Source organism: Muntiacus reevesi, chromosome 2 (assembly GCF_963930625.1).
Source record: "Muntiacus reevesi chromosome 2, mMunRee1.1, whole genome shotgun sequence".
Taxonomy (NCBI): Eukaryota; Metazoa; Chordata; class Mammalia; order Artiodactyla; family Cervidae; genus Muntiacus; species Muntiacus reevesi.
Genome location: NC_089250.1, coordinates 20,327,557 through 20,352,225, shown reverse-complemented (window position 1 = coordinate 20,352,225; position 24,669 = coordinate 20,327,557). Strand labels below are relative to the sequence as shown.

Below are 24,669 nucleotides of genomic sequence, written 5' to 3'. Positions count from 1 at the left end.
GACTCTTTTATGACCCTTGGACTATAGCCCACCAGGTTCCTCTGTCCATGGGATTTTCCAGGCAAGAACACTGGAGTGTTCTTTGTTCATTGCCTTCTCCAGGGGATCTTCCTGGAGCCAGGGATCAAACCCATATCTCCTGCATTGACAGGCAGACTCTTTACTAAAATGAAAAGACACAGTGCTTGACAAAGATAGCTTAAGACTCTTTTTTTTAATCACCCACTCTGTTTCAAAGTTGGAAAAGATGTATAAATACTGATAAAGTTTACACACAGACAAGAATCCCATAGCAGTCCTTAAGGTTTAGACAAGCGTGCAGACAGGGAGACTTCAGCAAGCTCATCCTTCAACATCTAGTCAGCATCCCCTCAAAGGCACGCTTGGCTCTCTTTTGTTGCTATTGCTGTTACAGAAAAGAGACAGACAGAGGGAAGTAAGAAAATAAAGTAGTAATATAATAAACTAGAAATTCCTCCTTTGGCTAATGACACCTGAACATCCACAACAAACTGGATGCATTCTTGTTGCCTGGGGTTCACACTGTGCAGAGCACTCCCCACCAAGGCAGGAACGCAGGATGTCTTTCCCCTGTGCCTGAGGAGTCCATTACAGGGAGACTTACCCGCCTGATGACTTAAAATACCACCCCACCTCACACTCACACACACACACCAGTAATGCTGGATTTCAAGAGGATGCAAAGCCTCAAATGACAGAATTATGCTTCCAACTGTACAGTTCTCCTCAAGTCATCATCCAGGAGTCACCTAACTATCTACTAAATGATTTTCTTTCATCTTCTTTGGACCCCCATTTGGTTTTACAAAAGGCTGAAAATTCTGAACTTCAGTGATTTTATGACAGATCAGTTAAGAATATGTGTCATTCTTAAATCTTATCATTCAATTTTAATAATAGATGTCTTGTTCATTCTCCCATATTTCTTCTTAGCCACTCAAAATTCAATACAATTTACTCTCTATATTAAGGTAAATACTAAATTCATCACATGTCAGATGATTTTCTATTCCATATCAAAATTATAGAATTATTATATTATTCTAATAATAAATGATAAAGGAAACCTACCTGGGTTAAATTGACTCACAAACCAGGTTTAAAAAGCATATTTGTTCAGAATAAAATGCTTTAAGATCCCCTTTTTAACTGGAAAATTTTGCTTGGCTGCCCAAAATGTTAAAGTATGCACTATTTTTCTAAGAACTCCTATAATAGTTATTAGATTATAATTTCCATCACACATAAGTTTTATTAGGCTGCATGAATAAATATCTTTTATAGGCTTACATTGGCTTTAATTCTCAAGATTATTTTGGAAGATGAAGTCTGTATTGAGTAATTTGAGTTTAACCATGAAATGAATATGACAATGATTCCACTTCAGCAGCATTTGGTATTAGTATTGAAAACAGCCTATGTGCTCATGACCCAAGGCAATCCTGTTCTCTCAAAAGCTTGAGAAAACTGTGAAACAGAAGCAATTTTTTTTTTAATTGGAGGATAATTGCTTTACAATGTTGTGTTGGCTTCTGCCACATAGCAATGTGAATTAGCCAGAAGTATAATGTGTCCCCTCCCTCTTGACCCCCTCCTCCCACCCCTCTAGATTGTCACAGAGCACCAGCTTGAGCTCCATGTTATCCTGCAACTTCCCCAAAGCTATCCATTTTGCAAATGGTAATGTACATGTTTCAGTGCTACTCTCTCAGCTCATCTCACCCTCCCCTAACCCCACTGGGTCCACAGGTCTGTTCTCTATGTCTGCATCTCCATTCCTGCCTTACAAATAGGGTTATCAGTACCATTTTTCTCGATTCCATATATACGCATTAATGTACGATATTTGTTTTTCTCTTTCTGACTTACCTCACTCTATATTCATCCACCTCACTAGGAGTGACTCAAATCTTAAGAATGCAAAATGAAATGAAAGAAGATTGGAATAATGAGAGGAAAAGGAAAGTGGAGGGGATTCAAGAAATTAGGAAGAGTATTAGAAGGTCATATTTTACTGTTATATCAATATATGTCAGTATATAACAAATTTAGTTTTCATACATAAGTTTTAAACTTCTTAAAACTGTCTTTTACGATGACTGGTCACCCCAACTTCTGGAACTATTTGGTTTCAGCACGTGACAGTCCTGGGAAATTCCTCAGTCCTCAGACAACTGGGATGATTAATCACCTGGTGTTAAACATCTGTACTTTATCATTTTTCCTTCAAAGACAGTTATAAAACACAACACACGTACCTGAAACCTCTGGGGACTCTGAATTTTGATGACATTCCTCTCCCAACGATTCTGGAGTCCAGCAGTGTTTTGCCATAAATGCTGTGTAGGGCCACCACAGGTAGTTTGAAAGCCAGCCATTAATTTGCCATTCATTTGGCTGGAGAAGTAATAAAATGTAATCTGTGAAAAATAATGAATGTCCACATGATTATAATAACGAAGTTCCCAAATGTGGAAAGTAATTCAAATGCCATGTGCTTTTAAATACCTGACAAGCATGTTGGGTATTTGTTGGAAGAAAAACTCTGCTGCTTATGTTTGAGGAAGTAGAATCCAAGTCAGAGACCAATGAGAGGAAGTGAGCTGTCAGAAATAAGACCATCATTGGTAAACTTATTCAATACACCAGGCAATAATTCAGGTCCACAGCCACATTAGGTCAATATACTTTTGTTTAAAAAATGAACTATATAACTGCACCATTTATTTTTGCAAATGGTCTGGCTGATATTGTTACTTCAATATATTCCCCAGTAAAACAACTAATTTTGACTGTACTCCATATAACACTATTATGGACTGTAATCCACAACCCAGTTTATCTCATATAACTTAGAAAGTTATAACTCAGCAAAGATGGTATCCAGGAAAAACATTATATCACCAAAATAAGTAATTCAATGAAGAATTCAAAAGAAATTCTGTTTTGTAGTGCTCTTCTCCTGAAAGAATTGGGTCAATTAACTGCAGTTTTCCCCAAGATTACGTGGAAAACAATACTGAGTCTCAGCGCTGTCCTATACACTGCAATACAGATTATGCCAGTGAACTCACTATTTAGAAGCTTACAAAATAAATACAGAATATTCTCTGAGATTTCACAAATTTTTGCAATGCTTGACAAGGTTATAGTGTATTATCTGGGAACCACTATTTCCTCCTACCCTAACTGGTAAACCTCCATTTGTCAAGAAGAATGAAAAAATGACATTAATGATGATTATGAAGGTCTATCTACACAAGTTATTTAGTGGTATTTTAAAGCTATCTTGGAAATTAAATTTAATTGTCACAGCATTGAGAGACTTAATTATGAAACCTACAAAACCCTCTTACTCCCTACAGCTTTTCTAAAATTTACCCTAATTAAGTGGAAAAAAGAACATTAATGATTGCTTATTGATATAGTCAGAGGCATAACTGAAATCCTTGAAATAACAGAAAATTGTTCTGAGAATGTACTACCTGGAATAATTTCATAAACATAATTTAGATGAAGAGTTGGCATCATGGTGATACAAGTGGACAATTGTTAGCTTGCTTCTGCTTCATATTCGGCAGGGAAAGCAAATGTTAAGCAAGTGAAAAATCAAATGAGCATAATGAGTCACATGGATATATTGTTTGAGGTGTAAATAAAATTGTTTGCAATACAAATGGTAACACTATTCAATGGGCCCATAATTATTGTTTACAAATATTCAGCTACTAAAAAGCATTTGTGATACATACAGAAAAAGTTTTTCACTTGTCAAGGAAATTACTTAACCATATTTAGTTTTCAAAGCTTGGTCTTAAAAATCAGATGGATACATGTAAGCCATTATGTAATAGAACAGCATTTTCAATAGAATAATAAATTATATAAATATTTAAGTTAGGTATGTTATAAATAAGAACTGTCATTTAGCACATTTTATGACACTGAATTATTCTGTATTGTGTCCAAAATTAAATGGCAATCTTCGGCTTATCATAAAAAGTAAAGTTTAAATTCAGAAACAACTTAAGATCCTTCGGCATTTGTTCTGGTAATAAGCTTTCTTTTCATGGCGTAAAAAAGTGTTCAAACTACACCCAACATAGCCATACCTTTTTAACTTTTAATTCTAATTTAGTGACAATAACAAGTATTTTTTTAAGACACAATTTTTAAAACATTTTTATTGGAGTATAGTTGATTCACAATGTTGTGTTAGTTTCAGGTGTCCAAAGGCAAAGTAAATCAGTTATGCATATATCCACTCTTCTTGCATGCTCAATTTTACATTGTTCCCTATCAGCATAGAATTTCTTTAATTCATAACTGGAGATATTCCTTGGAGAATATCAAAGTATAGAAAGTTCTCTTGCTTTCCCTGGGGCCTTAGTTATCATGTTTATGATTAAAAAAGAAAGAAGCAGATCCCTGGCAACAAAAGTTTTTCCACAAGTCTATTCCCTCATCTGAAACCCTTTATTGCCACTGGCTCTCACCATCAAGAAGGGACTTACGAAGCTGATTTTTAAAAAAGGTTCTCAATGTTCTATCCACACACCATTCTTAGTCCTTGAGGGAGACTAGTAGTATCATATTACATATACACACATCATTGTCATCATCGCATGTCGTCTATTTATCTCTACCATATTTGTTTCAGTTTATTCATTATCACCGACTCGATGGACATGAATTTGAACAAGCTCTGGGAGTTGGTGATGGACAGGGAAGGTGGGCATACTGCAGTGCATGGGGTCGCGAAGAGTCGGACATAACTTAGCAACTGAACTGAATTGATTCATCTGATTCATAAATTTCCATTTTATGCTTGCATCCATAAAAGCAACTGCATAGCACATCTTTAAAACATTTAAAATAGACCTTTGATGAAGTTGTTAACTATTAGAATTATAAAATAAGAATTATTAAAATTATAATATAAGGATTATTGAAATTATAAAATAAGATGACACGATTTCATTTATAATCTCAAATGTTTACATTAAAGGGGTTTTTCTTCCTAGTTGCTGGGTAAGTGTAGGAGTAAAACTCCAACATAAACTTAAGATTGATGACAAAAAAGTATATAAAATATGAAAGCAATAAAAAGCATGAATCAAGTTTTTGAAGGCTAAATTCAATAATTTTGGCAGTGAATTCCACCAAGCTTGATCCTCAGAAAAGATAAGATAGAATTTTGGGTCTCACTTTCTTCAATGACTGATAGGCGGTCTTGCCTTTCCTCCATTTTCCAAGTTCTAAGTGATTAATAGTAATGAATACAAGCAGAATAAATATAAATCCGATTGCGTGCTGCATAGTAACCAATGCATTTAAAGGAACTCAAAAACTTGACTATTTTAACAGTGAGATTCTATCCAAAAAAAATCAGGCTGCAGGAATGGATCACTGTGACAAGCTCCAAGGCATGAGGCAAAGGTTAGAATATTAAAACTTTGGAAAAGAAAAAGTAGGTTCATCTGTGACAGAAATATGGCTCAGTTCAGATAACAGAGGTAAAACAGCAGTCTTGCATACAAAGTCCTTCAAGATGATAATTTCTACTTATTAAATTCCATTTCTATTGAATCAAGTTTTGGCTCATTCCTGTTCATTAAATTCACAAGTCAACATAGCCACATTATATTTGCTAAAACTGTGTCAAAGGATACTCTCAAACAGTAATCCCTTATAGCTGCTAGCAGTGTGTAAATAAATGCTGCCATGTCAATTTAAGTCTGCTTCAGTGATAAAAGGGTAGGTGAATCACTTTAGGAAATCATAAAACATACAAAAATATGAGGATGATATTAACAAAATTGCCAATGCAAAGATTTCTGAAAATTTTTTCCTCCATTAAAGCAATGAAAATATTGGCAAAATGACCATAATAAAGTTTAGAGAACTGGAGAACTTTTATTCAATAGATAACTGAATCTCAGTTTAAAAAAATGAATTTCAGTAAATTTTAGGCTTTTTTTTTTTAATTTGCCCTATTCCCATTGCCCACTCTCAAGCCCCATAGCAACTATAAAATATGGCAGCCTGCATTCCTGGTGCAGTATGGCAACCATAGGAATGAGCAGACTGAAGCTAAAACTCTTTCAAGCCTCATTACCAAATAATTATCATTATTTGACCTCAGTGGTGTTTCCTGATGGAGAAGGAAATGGCAGTCCACTCCAGTATTCTTGCCTGGAGAATCCCATGGACAGAGGAGCCTGGCAGGCTATACAGTTCATGAGCTATCAAAGAGTTGGCTGTGACTGAACATACATGTTTCCTGAAAGCCATCACTTACAAGGCTGTCTAAAATTGCCCAATGCAAATAGACTCCTCATAGTAGGCATGTGTTGAAAACAACAACTGGCAAATATTTTAACTTTATAGTTGCCTGGAACAGTATATAACATCTGGGGCCAACAACAGACTGACTAAACTGCCCAACAATCCCAAATGACCAAAGAAATGCTCTAGAAATGGATCCCGCGGGTGTGTCTGTGGAGAACAGCAAAGGAATTTCAGTTGTAGACTATGATCACACTTTCCTAGGACAAAATGAAAAGACTGGATGCTGTTTAATAGTGTGTTTCATAATACAGTATATGGACTTTAGACCCAGCTTAACAATTGGTTAAAATAACAAAAGTTCTCATAATTTCATTTAAACCTAATTTTAAACATCCAAATAAGGAAACTAATCTGTGGTATAAAAGGAAATATTAACTTTTCATAATTTTTTTATCTTTGATAAACCTATACAGTTTAAGTTTACAGATAATTGTACATTTTAAAAACCTCATGTATCACCTCTACAATCAGTTGAACTCTACAATTATTCTATATGTATATAGAATAATTTATAAGAATTAGAAGAAAAACTCATTTATGAATTACAAGAAAAAATTTTCTACTCTTACAAGAAAAATTGTTATAACCCATCCTTTTAAAAAAGTGCTACTGTAATTGCAAGGATGTTTTTTGAATTTTTGTAATAATATTATTTTATCAAATTGCAATGTTATATACTTTTAAAAATCAGTACTACATCTTAATTACTCTGCTTCAAACTTTAGTAGACTTAAAACATCAGCACAGTGATGCTTTTAATGTTCTAACAGATTTTCAAACTTAGCTCAGAAAACTTCTCAAGGCATTGATTACATGATGAAACTTATTCTGGAGCACTGGCAAATTATTTCAAGTGTAAGTTAGTCAAACATTTTATTAAAACTCATGAAATAAGGATTTTTGAATTAAGACAAGATTTCAGCATAGTTATTTTTCCATAGACATTTTCGACACTTTATATCTGAAGGCAAAACATTTGCTTATTTAAAATTATCTCTAGGGAAATACTCATATTTTAACATTTAATTGTAGTTATGAGACACACCACTATTATTAAAATCACTAGCCTTTCATTACCATGCTAATCAATATTTTTACCTCCTTTTTCCTTTTTGGCTTATATTATTATTTCCATGTTACAGATGAGGAAACTGAAACAACATAGTAAGCAGGTTAGCAGGGCCAGGGTTCAAACCCAAAGAGTCTGACTCCAGAGATCTGAGGTCAAGCCAAGTGATAACAGATAAAAGAGTGTCTCCCTGGAAAATATCTCAATTATGATATAAATGATCCCACTTTATCTCTTGATTAGGCTATCAAAAAATTAGCATGGCAAAATGAGAAAACAGACAGAAGGAAGGAAAAAAAGAGGGATGAAAAAGAGAACAGAAAAGAGGTAGAGATTCTGATGTTGTCTAACTTCCAGACGAAGGGGCAAGCAAGAATAGACTAAGAGCTACATATGACATAAAATGAGAGTATCAAGTCTTCTGTCCATGATGGAGACAATGGTAACTAAAAGTATACTGTGAAAAATCTTATAAGTACAAGGAAGAAACAGTGGGGAGGTTCTAAAAGGGAAATGGTATTACATTGGGAACCAGATTCAGGGTCACCATCTCAGTTTAGTTCAGTCGCTCAGTCGTGTCCGACTCTTTGTGACCCCATGAATCGCAGCACGCCAGGCCTCCCTGTCCATCACCAACTCCCGGAGTCCACCCAAACCCATGTCCATTGAGTTGGTGATGTCATCCAACCATCTCATCCTCTCTCGGTCCCTTCTCCTCCTGCCCTCAATCTTTCTCAGCATCAGGGTCTTTTCAAATGACTCAGCTCTTCACATCAGGATGCCAAATATTGGAGTTTCAGCTTCAGCATCAGTCCCTCCAATGAACACCCAGGACTGATCTCCTTTAGGACGAACTGGTTGGATCTCCTTGCAGTCCAAGGGACTCTCAAGAGTCTTCTCCAACACCACAGTTCAAAATCATCAATTCTTTGGTGCTCAGCTCTCTTTATAGTCCAACTCTCACATCCATACATGACCACTGGAAAAACCATAGACTTGACTAGACGGACCTTTGTGAACAAAGTAATATCTCTGCTTTTTAATATGCTGTCTAGGTTAGCCATAACTTTCCTTCCAAGGAGCAACTGTCTTTTAATTTCATGGTTGCAGTCACCACCTGCAGTGATTTTGGAGCCCAGAAAAATAAAGTCAGCCACTGTTTCCTCTGTTTCCCCATCCATTTGCCATGAAGTGATGGGACCATGGAGTGATGCCATGATCTTAGTTTTCTGAATGTTGAGCTTTAAGCCAACTTTTTCACTCTCCTCTTTCACTTTCATCAAGAGGCTCTTTAGTTCTTTTTCACTTTCTGCCATAAGGGTGGTATCACCTGCATATCTGAGGTTATTGATATTTCTCCCAGCAATCTTGATTCCAGTTTGTGCTCCCTCCAGTCCAGCATTTAGTTCAACTGAATTCACAATAAAACTTTTATGTATTACTGCGTATCACTGGTCCTGTTTGTGAACTGGTCTTTTTTGGGGGGGTGGTGAGGGTGGTGTAGTGAAAAAGTTGGCTTTTTCCCAAAAATGGTTAAAAATTATTTTTTAAAAACTTATCTTTGTCATCAAAGTCAAGGAAGGTAAACATTTTACTTACTTAAGAGTTAAAATTAGGAACACCAAAATTATTCAGGAATATACCAAATATCAACTTTGTATCAGATAGTTTATGACAAGTTCTACTCAACATATCTTATTTAGCTCTTAAATCTGATTCAAGATAGATTTTAGGATGAGTAAACCAAGTCTTTTTTTTTAAATTTATTTATTATTTAAATTTACAATATTGTATTGGTTTTGCCATACGTTGACTTGATTCCTCCTTGGGTGTACATGTGTTCCCCACCCTGAACCCCCACTCCCACCTCCCTCCCCATCCCATCCCTCTGGGTCATCCCAGTACACCAGCCCTGAGCACCCTGTCTCATGCATCGAACCTGAACTGGCGATTCGTTTTACATATGATAATTTACATATTTCAATGCCATTCTCCCATATCATCCCGCCCTCGTTCTCTCCTACAGAGTCCAAAAGACTGTTCAATACATCTGTGTCTCTTTTGCTGTCTTGCATACAGGGTTATCGTTACCATCTTTCTAAATTCCATATATATGCATTAGTATACTGTATTGGTGTTTTTCTTTCTGACTTACTTCACTCTGTATAATAGGCTCCAGTTTCATTTACCTCATTAGAACTGATCAAATGTATTCTTTTTAATGGCTGAGCAATATTCCATGGTGTATATGTACCACAGCTTTATATCCATTCATCTGCTGATGGGCATCTAGGTTGCTTCCATGTCCTGGCTATTATACACAGTGCCGCAATGAACACTGGGGTACACGTGTCTCTTTCAGTTCTGGTTTCCTTGGTGTGTATGCCCAGGAGTGGGATTGCTGGGTCATATGGCAGTTCTATTTCCAGTTTTTTAAGGAATCTCCACACTGTTCTCCATAGTGGCTGTACTACTTTGCATTCCCACCAACAGTGTAAGAGGGTTCCCTTTTCTCCACACTCTCTCCAGCATTTATTGCCTGTAGACTTTTGGATAGCAGCCACTCTGACTGGTGTGAAATGGTACCTCATTGTGGTTTTGATTTGCATTTCTCTGATGATAAGTGATGTTGAGCATCTTTTCATGTGTTTGTTAGCCACCTGTGTCTTCTTTGGAGAAATGTCTGTTTAGTTCTTTGACCCACTTTTTGATTGGGTCTTTAATTTTTCTGGAATTGGGGTGCAGGAGTTCCTTGTATATTTTTGAGATTAATTCTTTGTCCGTTGCTTCGTTTGCTATTATTCTCTCCCATTCTGAAGGCTGTCTTTTCACCTTACTTATAGTTTCCTTTGTTGTGCAGAAGCTTTTAATTTTAATTAGGTCCCATTTGTTTATTTTTGCTTTTATTTCCAATATTCTGGGAGGTAGGTCATAGAGGGTCCTCCTGTTGTTTATGTCAGAGAGTGTTTTGCCTATATTTTCCTCTAGGAGTTTTATAGTTTCTGGTCTTACATTTAGATCTTTAATCCATTTTGAGTTTACTTTTGTGTATGGTGTTAGCAAGTGTTCTAGTTTCATTCTTTTACACATGGTTGACCAGTTTTCCCAGCACCACTTGTTAAAGAGATTGTCTTTTCTCCATTGTATATTCTTGCCTCCTTTGTCAAAGATAAGGTGTCCATAGGTGCATGGATTTATCTCTGGGCTTTCTATTTTGTTCCATTGATCTATATTTCTGTCTTTGTGCCAGTACCATACTGTCTTGATGACTGTGGCTTTGTAGTAGAGACTTGGAAGAAATGGACAAATTCTTAGAAAAGTGCAACTTTCCAAAACTGAACCGGAAAGAAATAGAAAATCTTAACAGACCTATCACAAGCATCGAAATTGAAACTGTAATCAGAAATCTTCCAACAAACAAAAGCCCAGGACCAGACGGCATCATAGCTGAATTCTACCAAAAATTTAGAGAAGAACTAACAGCCATCCTACTGAAACTCTTCCAGAAAATTGCAGAAGAAGGTAGACTCCAAACTCATTCTATGAGGCCACTATCACCCTAATACCAAAACCAGACAAAGATGCCACAAAAAAAGAAAACTACAGGCCAATATCACTGATGAACATAGATGCAAAAATCCTTAACAAAATTGGATTCTAGCAAACAGAATCCAACAACATATTAAAAAGATCATACATCATGACCAAATGGGTTTTATCCCAGGAATGCAAGGATTCTTCAATATTCACAAATCAATCAATGTAATATACCACATTAACAAATTGAAAAATAAAAACCATATGATTATTTCAAAAGATGCAGAGAAAGACTTTGACAAAATTCAACATCAATTTATGATAAAAACCCTCCAGAAAGCAGGAATAGAAGAAACATACTTCAACATAATAAAAGCTATAGATGACAAACCCTCAGCAAACATTATCCTCAGTGGTGAAAAATTGAAAGCATTTCCCCTAAAGTCAGGAACAAGACAAGGGTGCCCACTCTCACCACTACTATTCAACATAGTTTTGGAAGTTTTGGCCACAGCAATCAGAGCAGAACAGGAAATAAAAGGAATCCAGATTGGAAAAGAAGAAGTAAAACTCTCACTGTTTGCAGATGACATGATCCTCTACATAAAAAACCCTAAAGACTGCACCAGAAAATTACTAGTGCTAATCAATGAATATAGTAAAATTCCAGGATATAAAATTAACGCACAGAAATGCCTTGCCTTCCTATACACTAACAATGAGAAAACAGAAATAGAAATTGAGGAAACAATTCCATTCACCATTGCAACAAAAAAAAAGTAAAATACTTAGGAATATATCTAGCTAAAGAGACAAAAGATCTATATATAGAAAACTATAAAACACTGGTGAAAGAAATCAAAGAGGACACAAATAAATCAAGTCAACGAAGTAAATTGCTCAAGATTATATAGTTAGTGACAACGCTGGGATTACATCTACTTGTATAATATTTACGTAAACATTTCCAAGCAATTAATATGCAAATGCTCTAAATTATCTCTAAGCAGGTAATTCTCTGGTGGTCCAGTGGTTGAGACTTGGGCATTCGTTGCTGTAGACCCAGGTTCGATCCCTATTTGGGGAACTAAGATCCCACAAGTTGCAAGGAGCAGCCAAAAAGAAAAAGTTATCTTTAGGGAAACATTCATATATAACATTTAATTGCATTTATTTGAGAGAAATACAAACTTTAAAAAACCACCAGCCTTCAATTAGTTATGCCAGGCAAAAGACTACCTCTTTCCATATCACGTATAAGGCCATCTGATGAAGGCAGACACAGGGTCAATTTCTTGATACTAAATATCTTAATTGTCTGGTATAAAATGGTGAATGAGTGAAATTCATTAACTAACAAATAAAACAAAGAAATGTCTGGGTCCAGAGCCAACTCAAAGGCCAGTGGTCAACCCATCAGTGCTTTTCTAGGCAGCCAAAGAAAATGAGCATTACTACAATTAACCAAGTCAAAAGCAAAGATATTTGACAAATTAATTTATGTAGGATTGTCACATTTAAATTTCACAGTTTTCAAATAGAGTTAAAATAGCTAGAAAATCTCAATTATCTAGATAGTCCTTTGGGATCTCAGGAACCCAATTATAAGTATCTAGTATGACATTTTAGGTACTGAGTGGCTCAGTGGTAAAGAATCCAACTGCAAGGCAGGAGACATGGGTTTGATCCCTAGGTTGGGAAGATCCCCTGCAGAAGGAAATGGCAACCCACTCCAGTATTCTTGCCTGGAGAATCCCACTGATAAAGGAGCCTGATAGGCTACAGTCCATGAGGTTGCACAGAGTCAGACATGATTTAACAACCAGATAACAACACAATATGACACTTTAGAATCACAAATATCTTGAATATGGTTGAAGAAGATATCAAATTAGACATTATAATCATAATCTCTCAATATCAGCCAAGATTCTACTGTCCTAACCAACCATTTGACAAAAATGAATAATAAAGTTCAAAGCATTTACCAGACATATCACCATTGTGATCATACAATGGAGGTGACTGGCCCATCAGCCCATTTCTCCTTGTCCAGCCAAGTTGCAGACTCTGATCTCGTATCATACTACAGAGCCCATCCTCAAAATCACATCTTTCATAATCCGAGCCTAATGAAAGAAAAAAGAAATTAGTTTCCAAAACCCAATGTGTCTTCTTAAGAAATAATACAATACGTGAAAAAAGAAAGCTTAGGAACAAATGACAAATAGAGATTAATAAATTGCTATCTATTAACAAATAGAGATTAACAAATTGTGATAGTTTTTCACAATTTCAGTCTACTTTATCGATGCAAAGGTTTTCTGCACATGACATTCAAATATATCCCCACCCGTAAAAACCAGTGTGATCATAGAGACAGAATGCCGCAGGTGAGGTCATAAGACTGAGGACCTAAGCCTGGTTTTGTCTCTTACTGAGAGCGTGGCTAAACCACTTAACCACACCAAGCCCCTTTTTTCACCTATGGAACTTAAATAGTGACATCCTGTCCTTTCCTCCCATGAATGATTTCTATGAAGACCTAATGATACAATGTATTTTAATCACACACACAAAAGGTATTTTCTAGCTTTTTTTTCTTTTTTCTCATTTTCTCTGGGTACAAGTGATCCAACAGATTTGGGAGAAAGAAAAGGATTTGGACACCTGGTTGCTCATGATAATCGTCCAGAGTGGGCTTTATTCCATTAACCAACATCTGCAAATGTCATTCTCTAAAAAATAGATTAATTCAACCACAAATATACCATCCCTGGGTTGCAGCTCTTAGTAACGGTGCTCTTCCTTTGACAAGTTTGTTCTTGTCCTGACTGGTTGCATTAGCCACAGTGCTTATTCTGATTAATAGATAAGACAGTGCTTGGCAACCCAGTCACAAAAACCTAAGTTTTATTTAATCATATTTTGGACAAAATATTACTTAGTAATACATCTGGTGCATGTTCTTGAGATCATCCATGTGAGTACTAAGAGCCAATTTGGAAATGACACTTTTAAACAACATTAGCTAAACCTGCTTTACTACCAATGGTCTGTTTTATTAATTTTAGTCCTAGATTCCTAATGGAAAGATTTTACAAAGCAGCTGTATTCTGTAATATTAACGGGAATCTTCCAGGTACAATTTACTGAGGAAGGTCAGTGATAGGCTTTCTACGTCCAGCAGTGTACTCTTTACAACAATCTTACAAAGCAGGCAGCAAGTGAATGCTGGGGCAAGAGTGGAACCCAGGTCTTTTGTGACTCCAAAATCTGAATTCTTAAAACTCTAAGGTCTCATTGTTAATCCACTAACCCATTTTTACCAAAGACCTAGATTTAAAGGTCTGTCAGAGTTTCTACTCAGCCTGGGGAAGCCAATATTTCCAGGTAGAAGCAATGTCCCTCTACTTAAAAACTAAAAAACGTGATTAGTCTGTGAATCATACTATGATTAAATTTATAGTTGCCTCAAGGCCTTTGAAATGTTGAGAATTGCTGAAATATCTGAGTTATTACCTCATGGACTCCTACTGATCCAAGAATCTAATTGAACAGAAAATGCACTAAATTATATGCTATTTGTATATAAATGTGTATGTGTCACTCAAATAGCTGTGCAATAGCCTGCATAAATATGTATCTGTTTAAGTCTCTTTCAGCACCCAGCAATGCTTCCAATGATCTATTTCTGATTACAAAATATTCACAAAAGTATTTTTATCACTGTATTTCAACAATTATGTGTATGAAGTATACTCACATTCTCAAATAGGTGTCAGTTTTTAAATACCAAGAAATTACCTTGCGTTAAAATTACTTAGTTGATGTTTGTTTTCAATGTTTTTGTTCTCTTTAATAAACAAGGATAATGATGATGTATTCTGAAGTGTTAGAGCTACAAAGTAGCTAAATAAAACATTTTTATTTCTGAATAGTCTCAACAGGGGTTCTTTTCGTTACAGCATGAATCTAATGAGTATACATTTTTCAACTCATTCTTATTAAAAAGAAGCAATCATGAACTTCTCATAACTGCTGGGTTATTCAAAAAATCCATCAGAAAATTTTCTAAGCATTCATTTTTCTCCCAATAGAGAACTGGGTATTTCAAGCCAATTGAACAATTTTTTCTTGAATTGTGGTTGATTTGCCTTTTATAATCTCATATGCCACCCATCTACATTCAAATCTGACAGTACTTGCTATAGTAAAATCTGTGTGGAGATTTATCTGCTATTATAGCAATGCTGCAGTTGGACTGCATATGGAACAAGAAGGAATGGATGCAGGAACTTATCCAGAGAATCATGTTCCTGAGCTTTCTGAACTTGAGAAACTCATCATTTTGCTTTTAATTTTGTGATACCACAGGTCAAGTGTACTATAGTCAAAAAGAGACTGTGTCTATGTTGTCCTTTGAGGTTGCTTGGAAGACCCAATTATCTTCTGAATTGGCTTCCACCATGCCATATTCTCTCATTAAAATTTTACTTCAGAGCCATTTAAAGATGTGATCATTAACACCGTAATTGGGGAAAATAGTTTAAAAAATATCCTCAAGTGATAGTTAACATAGGGCATGCTTCTCAGAAAATGGAAAGGAATAGAAAAAAATTTAATAATGGTAATGGTGAAGAATTTGATGCAGAATTCAGGATTAACTTAGTATGAGTAGGTAATCACAATAATGAAGTTCTTAGAAGACAGAGAAAATATAAGAATTAGGAAAATTCTAAAAAGGAGAGGTAGAAGGCCTTTATTTCACAGTTTTGCCTGGACCTATATTAATAATGCACATTTTTTCCCTCTTGAAAGTTCTATGAGGCAGAGTTGTAGTCTTTCCTTAATAATAAATCCTGCTTTTCTTAGAAAATTTTGCCAAGACATACATAAAATGCACCATTTTAAGTGTATAGCTCTGTGGTAACAAATACATTCACACTAATATGCAACCATCATCACCCTCCAAGTTCACAACTGTTTCATTTCCCCCAAGTAAAATTTTTCATCCTCCCTCCCCTCAGCCCCTCAAAACCACCATTCTACTTTCTGTCTATAAACTTTACTACTCTAGGTACCTCATAAAAGTGGAATAAAATATTTGTCTTTTTGTAATTGGTTTAATTCACTTAATTGTCCTCAAAGTTCATCCATGTTGTAGCATATGTCAGAATGTCCTCCCTTTTTAAATCTGAACAATATTCCATTGCATATATCTACCACATCTCATTTATTCATTCATCTTCTGGAAGATACTTGGGTACTACTGACATCTAAATACTATTAATTCTTCCAATCCCTGAATATATGTCTTTGCATTTATTTGGGTCTTCTTTAATTTCTTCCAGCCAACAATTTTTAGTTTTCATATCCTTGGCTATGTTTATTCCTAGGTATTTTATTTTGTTTTACACTATTATGAATGGATTTTTTTCTTAATTTCCTTTTTAGATGGTTCATTGAGTACAGAAATGCAGCTAATGTTTGTATGTTGATTTTGAATCTTGCACCTTTGCTTCATTTGTTTCTTTGTTCTAACATTTTTTTCATAGACTTTTTAGGATTTTCTATATTTAAGATCACATTTTCTGTGAACAGAGATAATTTTTTGTGTTCATATCCAGTTTTAATGGCTTTAATTTATTTTTATTGTCTAATTGCTCTGACTGGGACTTCTAGTACTATGCTGACAGAAGTGATTAAAGAGGGCATCTTATCTTGTTCAAGATCTTAAAGAAAAAGCTTTCAGTCTGTCACCATTGAGTATAACGTTAGCTGTGGATTTTTCATATATAGCCATTAGTGTGTTAAGGTTAATTTCCTTCTAGTCCAAGATTAAGTGTTTTTATCTCATTCCTTTTTGAGGAAAGCTATATATTACTTAGTCACAAAATTTTACATACATTTTACTGTTTAGAGGATGATTTCCCTCATGTAGAAAGCATATAAAAAATTTTCACAAAGAATTATCTCCCTTACTCTCATTTAATTTAAAAATTAATGGCCGGTTCCTGCAAAAGATAAAAATACATTCAAAATATTCCAATTAAATAAAAGTAAATTTTAATTATTCTCAAAAGTAAATTTCCATGAAAGAGTGCTATTATTTGGCTGGGCAATTTGAAACCATTAATTAATTTTTATCAGGGAAATGTTTATACTTCACACTGAATTAAGTTTAATAGTTTCAATGAGACAAAAATAGGAAAAATCCTAATTCAGAAAGCTATGTGATAGCAAATGGAATAAGAAGTTTCATAGCTCACACCAGAATTATCTAATATTACTTAGGTTGGAATCTTGTCATATAGTTGCCTTGAATCTCAAGCCATTAAGCACATCTTCAGCAAGAATTTGACACAGATATCATCAGTGACACATGAAAAAAAGATTTCCAAATCATTATTTTAACTGTAATACTGTTTCAAGATTAGCAAAATTCAAAGGAATTCTCTGTGTCTGATTGTCTGGTGATTTCTATAGAAATACTGACTATGTGTGGCATTTACTCCAGCCTGTAGTAGTTTTACATGAGTATTATAAAGGTTATACAGGTGCTTACAAACAATTCTCTACTTCAGAGCAGCAGTTTGGCCAAAAGATCTTATTACTTTTCACCGCTGTCTGTAATGGTGAATATGGGACCTTTAATAGAAAGTTATCACTCTTGCATAGAGAAAACTTCATTTTGCATTCAACGTAGTGGTAAGATAAATACTGCACGTGAAAACTCACATTTCACTCTATTAATGTTTATCTTCAATGAATTTCAAAGACATATATTCAGGGATTGGAAGAATTAATAGTATTTAGATGTCAGTAGTACCCAAGTATCCTCCAGAAGATGAATGAATAAATGAGATGTGGTAGATATATGCAATGGAATATTGTTCAGATTTAAAAAGGGAGGACATTCTGACATATGCTACAACATGGATGAACTTTGAGGACAATTAAGTGAATTAAACCAATTACAAAAAGACAAATATTAATATTTATCTTCAATGAACTTCTACAGTTACAATTACTTTTAAAAGTAGTTGACACTTATGTCATCCTACTGAAGAAAAAATGTTTGTACTTAATATCACCTGGCTAAATACTATCACCTCTCAGATTTTCAGAATGTACCTCTAAGGTAATTTTCACACATTTCACATACAAAGATTTATGTGAAGCAAATACCTTTTGAAAAATTCCTAAATCCAAAAAGTTTTCAAAAGAAGTTAGGTAATACTTTAAAACTTTATGATACATTTCATCATATCAAAATAAACAAAAGAGACCAAATGGAAGTATTCTTAAGCAAGACATGTATGTAGGAGAGAAATTATATAACAATATATTTTTCCACTTTGAGTCAATGGTAAATTTAGCTCTAAACATAAATGTATGTAACAGCTAATGTTAAAACTAACTTCAGGTATGCTCAAGTAATTATCTAAGAATATTTTCTTGTAGTATTCCAGTAGTAGAGACCCACTGCATGGGATATACCTCAACATTGTATCAATAGTATAGTTTATTATCTTATGGTTGATTTGTTATCTGAATGATAGCAACATAAGTAACATTACTGTTTTATCACTGAGTAAAAATAAAACAATAAAGCCTTTGGACATCAAATAATTTTGCATGATTGCTAAAAAAGAAACTATTGCTTAGTTTAATTACACTAATAGAAACGTAATAGAGTGAAGAAGACCAGGCAATGGGGTAGTGCATGAGGCAGACAATGTGACATGAGAAACATAATTAAAAAAAAAAAAATACCTAGAGCAGTACCACAGATTTTTATTTATTTATTTATTTATTACCACAAGATTTATTTCCCAGGCTCAGGATATTAATAAATTCTAGTAAAGGGAAGTTCTTGTCAACATTAAAAACATATAATTGTTACACCCAAAAATTATTTTTCTTGCTCAAAATTTATTTGCTAAATATCATGTATACATATTTCATTCTGAAGATTTAGTCTTTCTAAATTTACTATTTTAAAAAAATACTGAGTTAAAATAATACATCCAAATATTCTGAAAATAGGACCATCATGTAAAATAAGAAAATTTTCAAAAAATTATTAATAGAATTAGTTGCATCTGAATTTTAACTATGCCAATTTCACTTAAAAAATTATATTAATCCATTCTCTAGAGCTCACATTATTTGGATTTTAAAGAGGGTCACAGACTGCTTTTTTCCCCAAAAATGTGATTGCTTAAACATCATAATAAAGTTAGCTTTAGGAAAAAAAAAAAAAAAACCTTATCTGTAAGTTTAGCATTGCAAATTTTCAAGAGAAAAACTGCTTTGCTATCATGATTCCTCCACAATATTTTCCCTCTAGTGTGGCATACAAAAGAAACTCATGCTTTAAAGTGATTGTCAATTCTATCTACGGTTATCCCATTTTAAATAAAATACCAAAGTGGAACTTCTGAGAAATGAAAATGAAAAGTGAAAAAGCCAAGAGGTGACTTCCCCAGGGTAACATTTAAAATGAAATCTGTTTATTCGACAGATCTGTTCCTTCATGCTTCTCTCAGGCTGGGGTTATTAGAATCTTTCACGCAGCCAGATCTTTCCTGCTCAGCAACTCTCCCCTTCTTTCGCATTAACCTTTTCCTCAAAGCAGAACCACTCATGTTATCAGAGCAATCGTGCTAAAGGAAGCTTCAGAGGGATTATTAATGGAAGGGACTTTGCACTTCTGGTCAAACCAGCCAAGTAGTTTCCCTTTGCTGCTCAAAGAATAAAATGGCTCCTGCCAGACAGGCCAAAGAAAGGGCAGTGTGTCCACAGGTGGCCTCTCTGGGTAAACTGGACAAATAAAAATGAATCCCTCTCTTTCATTGCACTTTGTGTTTAATAGTTCCTAACAGCCTGATTGTAATCACAAACTGTAGGAGAAAAATCCCTCACCTTCTAAAGACAAGATTTTCAGTAACCACTTTTCTTGTTTTTTGTAGTAACAACTGAATTTACAAATTCCAACAAAGCAAAAGCAAATATGTAGAGCTTTATGTAGGAGAAGAAAATGAAGAATTTTGTAAGCCCTAATTAAGATCGTATCTGAACACAAAACAGAAACTATGTTTGAGAAAACTGTTCTAAAATGCTAGAGTTAGTGCCTCCAGGTATCTGAGGGTTACTACAAACCAATAACAGACCCATTTAATTGTATGAAAATGTTGTTTATAAAAGGGGACTGCTTGTAGGAATGGCACTCGTTCCACTGAGGAAATGCAGTCTATTTTCAGGATGTGATACTGTAATGGAAACTACAGAAACATACGTGCCTTTACCCATATCTTCCTAAGTGAACTTTTTATTAATGTTATACCAGGAGCATTTTCCCACCAGGAAGATCAGTTTATTTCATTTTATAACTTCTTATAACAAACTGGAGGTTCAAGATCACATGATTAGTAGATGGTTGATCCAGGATCCAAATCAAGGCCCTGAACTCTCTAAAGCTTCCCCTCTTTCCTCTGCCTTAGAATCAAAGGATATTCATCAGTTATGCTCTGCGTCCAACAGGTAACAACTCACTTGGTGGGAATATCATATAAGCAAAAACAAAACCTCCTCACTCAATCTTAAATTCATATTAAATATTCCCATACTATATTCCAACTTAAGCTCATAATTTCCATCACAGCATTTTAAAACTGCACGACTAAGTTTTTTAAAGATCTTGTTTCATGGATAACAACATTAAACTTATCTTTTTGCATTTCACTCCCTCTTTATACTCAGTAAAAATTGATTCAAAATACATCCCATCAAGTAGAATCTTAGTAATTTGATAACATTTAAGTAGAGTTATTTTTATTTGTGGATCTGCTTCTTTAAGTTTATTTATTTTTAACTGAAGGATAATTGCTTTGTAATATTGTATTGCTTTCTGGCACATATCAACATGAATCAACTATAGGTCAGGTATTCACCCTACTTCTTGAAACCCCCTCCTACTCCGGCCAACCTACCCCACCCCTCTAGACTGTCAGACCACCAGATTTGAGTTACCTGTTATCATGCAGCACAGTCCACTGGCTATCTATTTTACATCACCAACTCGATGGACATGAGTTTGAGTAAGCTCCGGGAGTTGGTGATGGACTGGGAAGCCTGGCATGCTACAGTCCATGGGGTCGCAAAGAGTCGGACAAGACAGAGCGACTGAACTGATGATGCTTCAGTGCTACTCTCTGAATTCATCCCACCCTCACCGTCCCCACCCTGTGCCCAAAGTCTGCTCTTTACGTCTGAAAAAGAGTCTTTTAGCTTCTGATTGACACTGAAGTCATATACATGAACTCTGTACAGAATCAGGCATCTAGCTGAGCTTCCTCAGGCAGCTCAGCAGCCCCTGGATTAAAGGTGGACAGGACTTAGAGGAAGGAGAGAAAGGAAACTTACATTGCTGTTCATCGCTCATGTCACCACACTGATCTGTGAAGTCACACACATTGTCAAGAGGCAAGGAGACCCCATTGTCACACTGAAAGGTTCCGGTTCCTTGCTGAACCAGTGCGGAGATGAAAACATAGGAGATCCAAAGGACACACAAAGCTTCATTCTTTGGAAAAGCTAACATTCTGGCAGAGGAGCATCACTTGACATGTTTCTTAGAGATCAGGCAGCTGTAACAGGTGAGTCCATAATTGGAAACATCCTTTTTCTTTTCTCTGTTCTTTAATCTCCAGGTTTACCTCTTATGACTGGAAACTATTGGTAACTATCCACAACTCTTAACAAATGAGTAAATGAGCTCATTTACTCTTTCAGAGGAGTGTCTTTAGAAAATATTTAACTGAACAATTGCATCATTTCTATATCTAGCTAAGCATGTATGTTTATTGCCCTAGTTATACCATGTTCAAACAGTTTAAGCCCTTATAATCATTTATATCCTGAAAGAAAAAAAATTCTTTTAAAAAAGAGCAGGCAAATAAATGGGAGGAAAACCACAGCAAAGTAAGAAGCAACAAAAAATTGCTCTATATGAATTCCTATGCTTAATCTTGTTCATGCAATTCAGAACACTGTCATGAAAACTTATTCAAATATTTCAGGGCCAATTATTAGAACTATTTCATGAGAATGAAATTCTTGTCCTTTATCACTGAATGGAAACTTTGCACTGTTTGTTGAGATAAACTGAAAAACACAGTATTTTTAAAACCAAAGGGACATTGGAGACCACTATTTTCCAAATCACATTATTTGGACTCAAGAAAGTTAAGGTATATGTATGAGGAAATACAGTAATCTGGTGTTAGAAACTGGAACTCAAATATCCTGCTGCTGAGTGCAGTGGTCTTTCTTCTGTAGTATGTGGATTTTCCTGTTAATCCATCTTAATTTGCTTTCACAAGTGAAACATACAATTTCAGGGTGATATTTACAATGAGTAGTATACTCAAGTTCAGAACACTTGAAATTCATGTTATAAATAATAATTCTGTGAAGCTGAAAAATAGAACTCATATGTTGATTATTCAAAATAGTCCTTTATATTTGATTTATTAACAGCATATTAAAGTTCTTTTGAACTACTTTTAATTTCTGCAATATAACTTCAAGAGATGAAAACACAAAGACTATACGAAGTGACTGAAGAATATAGGGTGAGAAGAATCACAGACCAGGAACCAACAACGTACCTATGCTCTTAAAGAGGATACAAGGAAAGCAAGATTTTTCACATATTCAACGAAAAAAGACCCAATAAACATATGAAGTTCTACAGTGTGATTAGTCAGGATTCTAGGAGAAAAATTCATAATTTTGTCCTATTATTAAACAGTTCACACAATTTAGCATTTCCTCACTCTGTGCTCTGTTCTATTTCAGAAATATTTATTCTCCCCACCTCTCTGCTCAGATTATATTTTCCAGGCTTTCTCTTCATGCTCATAATTTCAAGTACCATCTATACATTGTTGTCTCCCAAGTTCATATCTGAAGCCCTGATATGACATGCTGAAAGTGAAAGTCACTCAGTCCTGTCCGACTCTTTGCGACCCCATGGACTGTATCCAGGGAATTCTCCAAGCCAGAATGCTAGAGTGGGTTGCCTTTTCCTTCTCCAGGAGATCTTCCCAACCCAGGGATCGAGCCCAGGTCTCTCACATTGTGGGCGGATTTTTTTACCAGCTGAGCCACAGGGAAGCCCAAGAATACTGGAGTGGGTAGCCCATCCATTCTCCAGCGGATCTTCCTGACCCAAGAATTGAATCGGGGTCTCCTGCATTGCAGGCAGATTCTTTACCAACTCAGCTATGAGGGAAGCCCACAATATGACATGCTACTCAAACCTATATTTTAAGTCTTCTTCTGGAGTATATATACACATACACACAGCACATAGACAGACACTGTGACTTCTCTACTTGCGTCAAAAACTAACCTCATCTTCCTTTCCCCCACCCACCCAATGAGCCTTTACTCCCATATTCTATATTTCAGTGAACAGCACCATCTCACCAAGCCAGGAACTGATATGTTGGTCCAGGACTACACTCACCACCTAGTCATCAATCATCAAATCTCATGAATTGAATTTCATATATGTCAAGTGAAGACTCCATCAGTTCTTATTTCAGCAATGCGCTGAACCAGATGTCTCCTACCCACAACTCATTTCCCATTCTTCAGGCAGAGTGACCATTTTTAAAGCGTAAGCCACTCCTACTTATTTCCATCTGAAATAACTGTAAGTGCCATATGCCCTAGCAGCTTACCTGCTGCAGTTCACTGCTGATTGAATCCTCCTCTGTGTTCTCCATCACAATTTTGCTTAACCATGACCCTGGCAGTTTTCTGAACATGCATTTCAAGACTCCAGATTTGAGATCTCCTTCCTATCCCAGCCACCTGATGCATACTAATTAGTCTTTAGTTTTCCAATTTTGAAGACTATTTTTGAAGTATCTTGACTTCTTTTCTCAGGCTGTATTAAGTTTTGTTCCTGGGTTGTCTCTCATAGTCTTCTGCTCTCACTAATCTCAAATACTTCTGGGTCTGGTGAGGTCACTGATGTTTACTTCAGTGATTCCTCCACTAGTCTATAAGACTAGTGCTGGACTGTGACTTTCTCACTCTTGTATCATGAGTTACTAGCAAGGTCCTAGCAGATAGGTCAGTAAGTAATTCCTTATTGAATGTAATTTAGGACGGCTTACCATCAATAACCTCAGATATGCAGATGACACCACCCCTATCACAGAAAGTGAACAGGAACTAAAAAGCCTCTTGATGAAAGTGAAAGAGGAGAGTGAAAAAGTTGGTTTAAAGTTCAACATTCAGAAAGCTAAGATCATGGCATCTGGTCCCATCACTTCATGGCAAATAGATGGGAAACAGTGGAAACAGTGTCAGACTTTATTTTTGGGGGCTCCAAAATCACCGCAGATGGTGATTGCAGCCATGAAATTAAAAGACGCTTAATCCTTGGAAGGAAAGCTATGACCAACCTAGATAGCATATTAAAAAGCAGAGATACTACTTTGCAAACAAAGGTCTGTCTGGTCAAGGCTTTGGTTTTTCCAGTGGTCATGTATGGATGTGAGAGTTGGACTGTGAAGAAAGCTGAGCGCGGAAGAATTGATGCTTTTGAAGTGTGGTGTTGGAGAAGACTCTTGAGACTCCCTTGGACTGCAAGGAGATCCAACCAG

General features: G+C 35.5%; 1 protein-coding gene across 1 annotated transcript in view; it reads right to left on the bottom strand.

Moving 5' to 3' along the window:
• MALRD1 (MAM and LDL receptor class A domain containing 1) overlaps positions 1-21,587 on the bottom strand; it is a 512,511-nt gene extending 490,924 nt beyond the window's left edge. Inside the window, exons 1-4 of the mRNA XM_065919555.1 lie at positions 21,410-21,587; positions 12,967-13,107; positions 2,530-2,624; positions 2,280-2,441 (exon numbers count right to left, since the gene is read on the bottom strand). Coding sequence (XP_065775627.1) covers positions 2,280-2,441; positions 2,530-2,624; positions 12,967-13,107; positions 21,410-21,587 — 576 coding nt within the window. The remainder of the gene's footprint in view (positions 1-2,279; positions 2,442-2,529; positions 2,625-12,966; positions 13,108-21,409) is intronic.
• Positions 21,588-24,669: the final 3,082 nt, after the last annotated feature.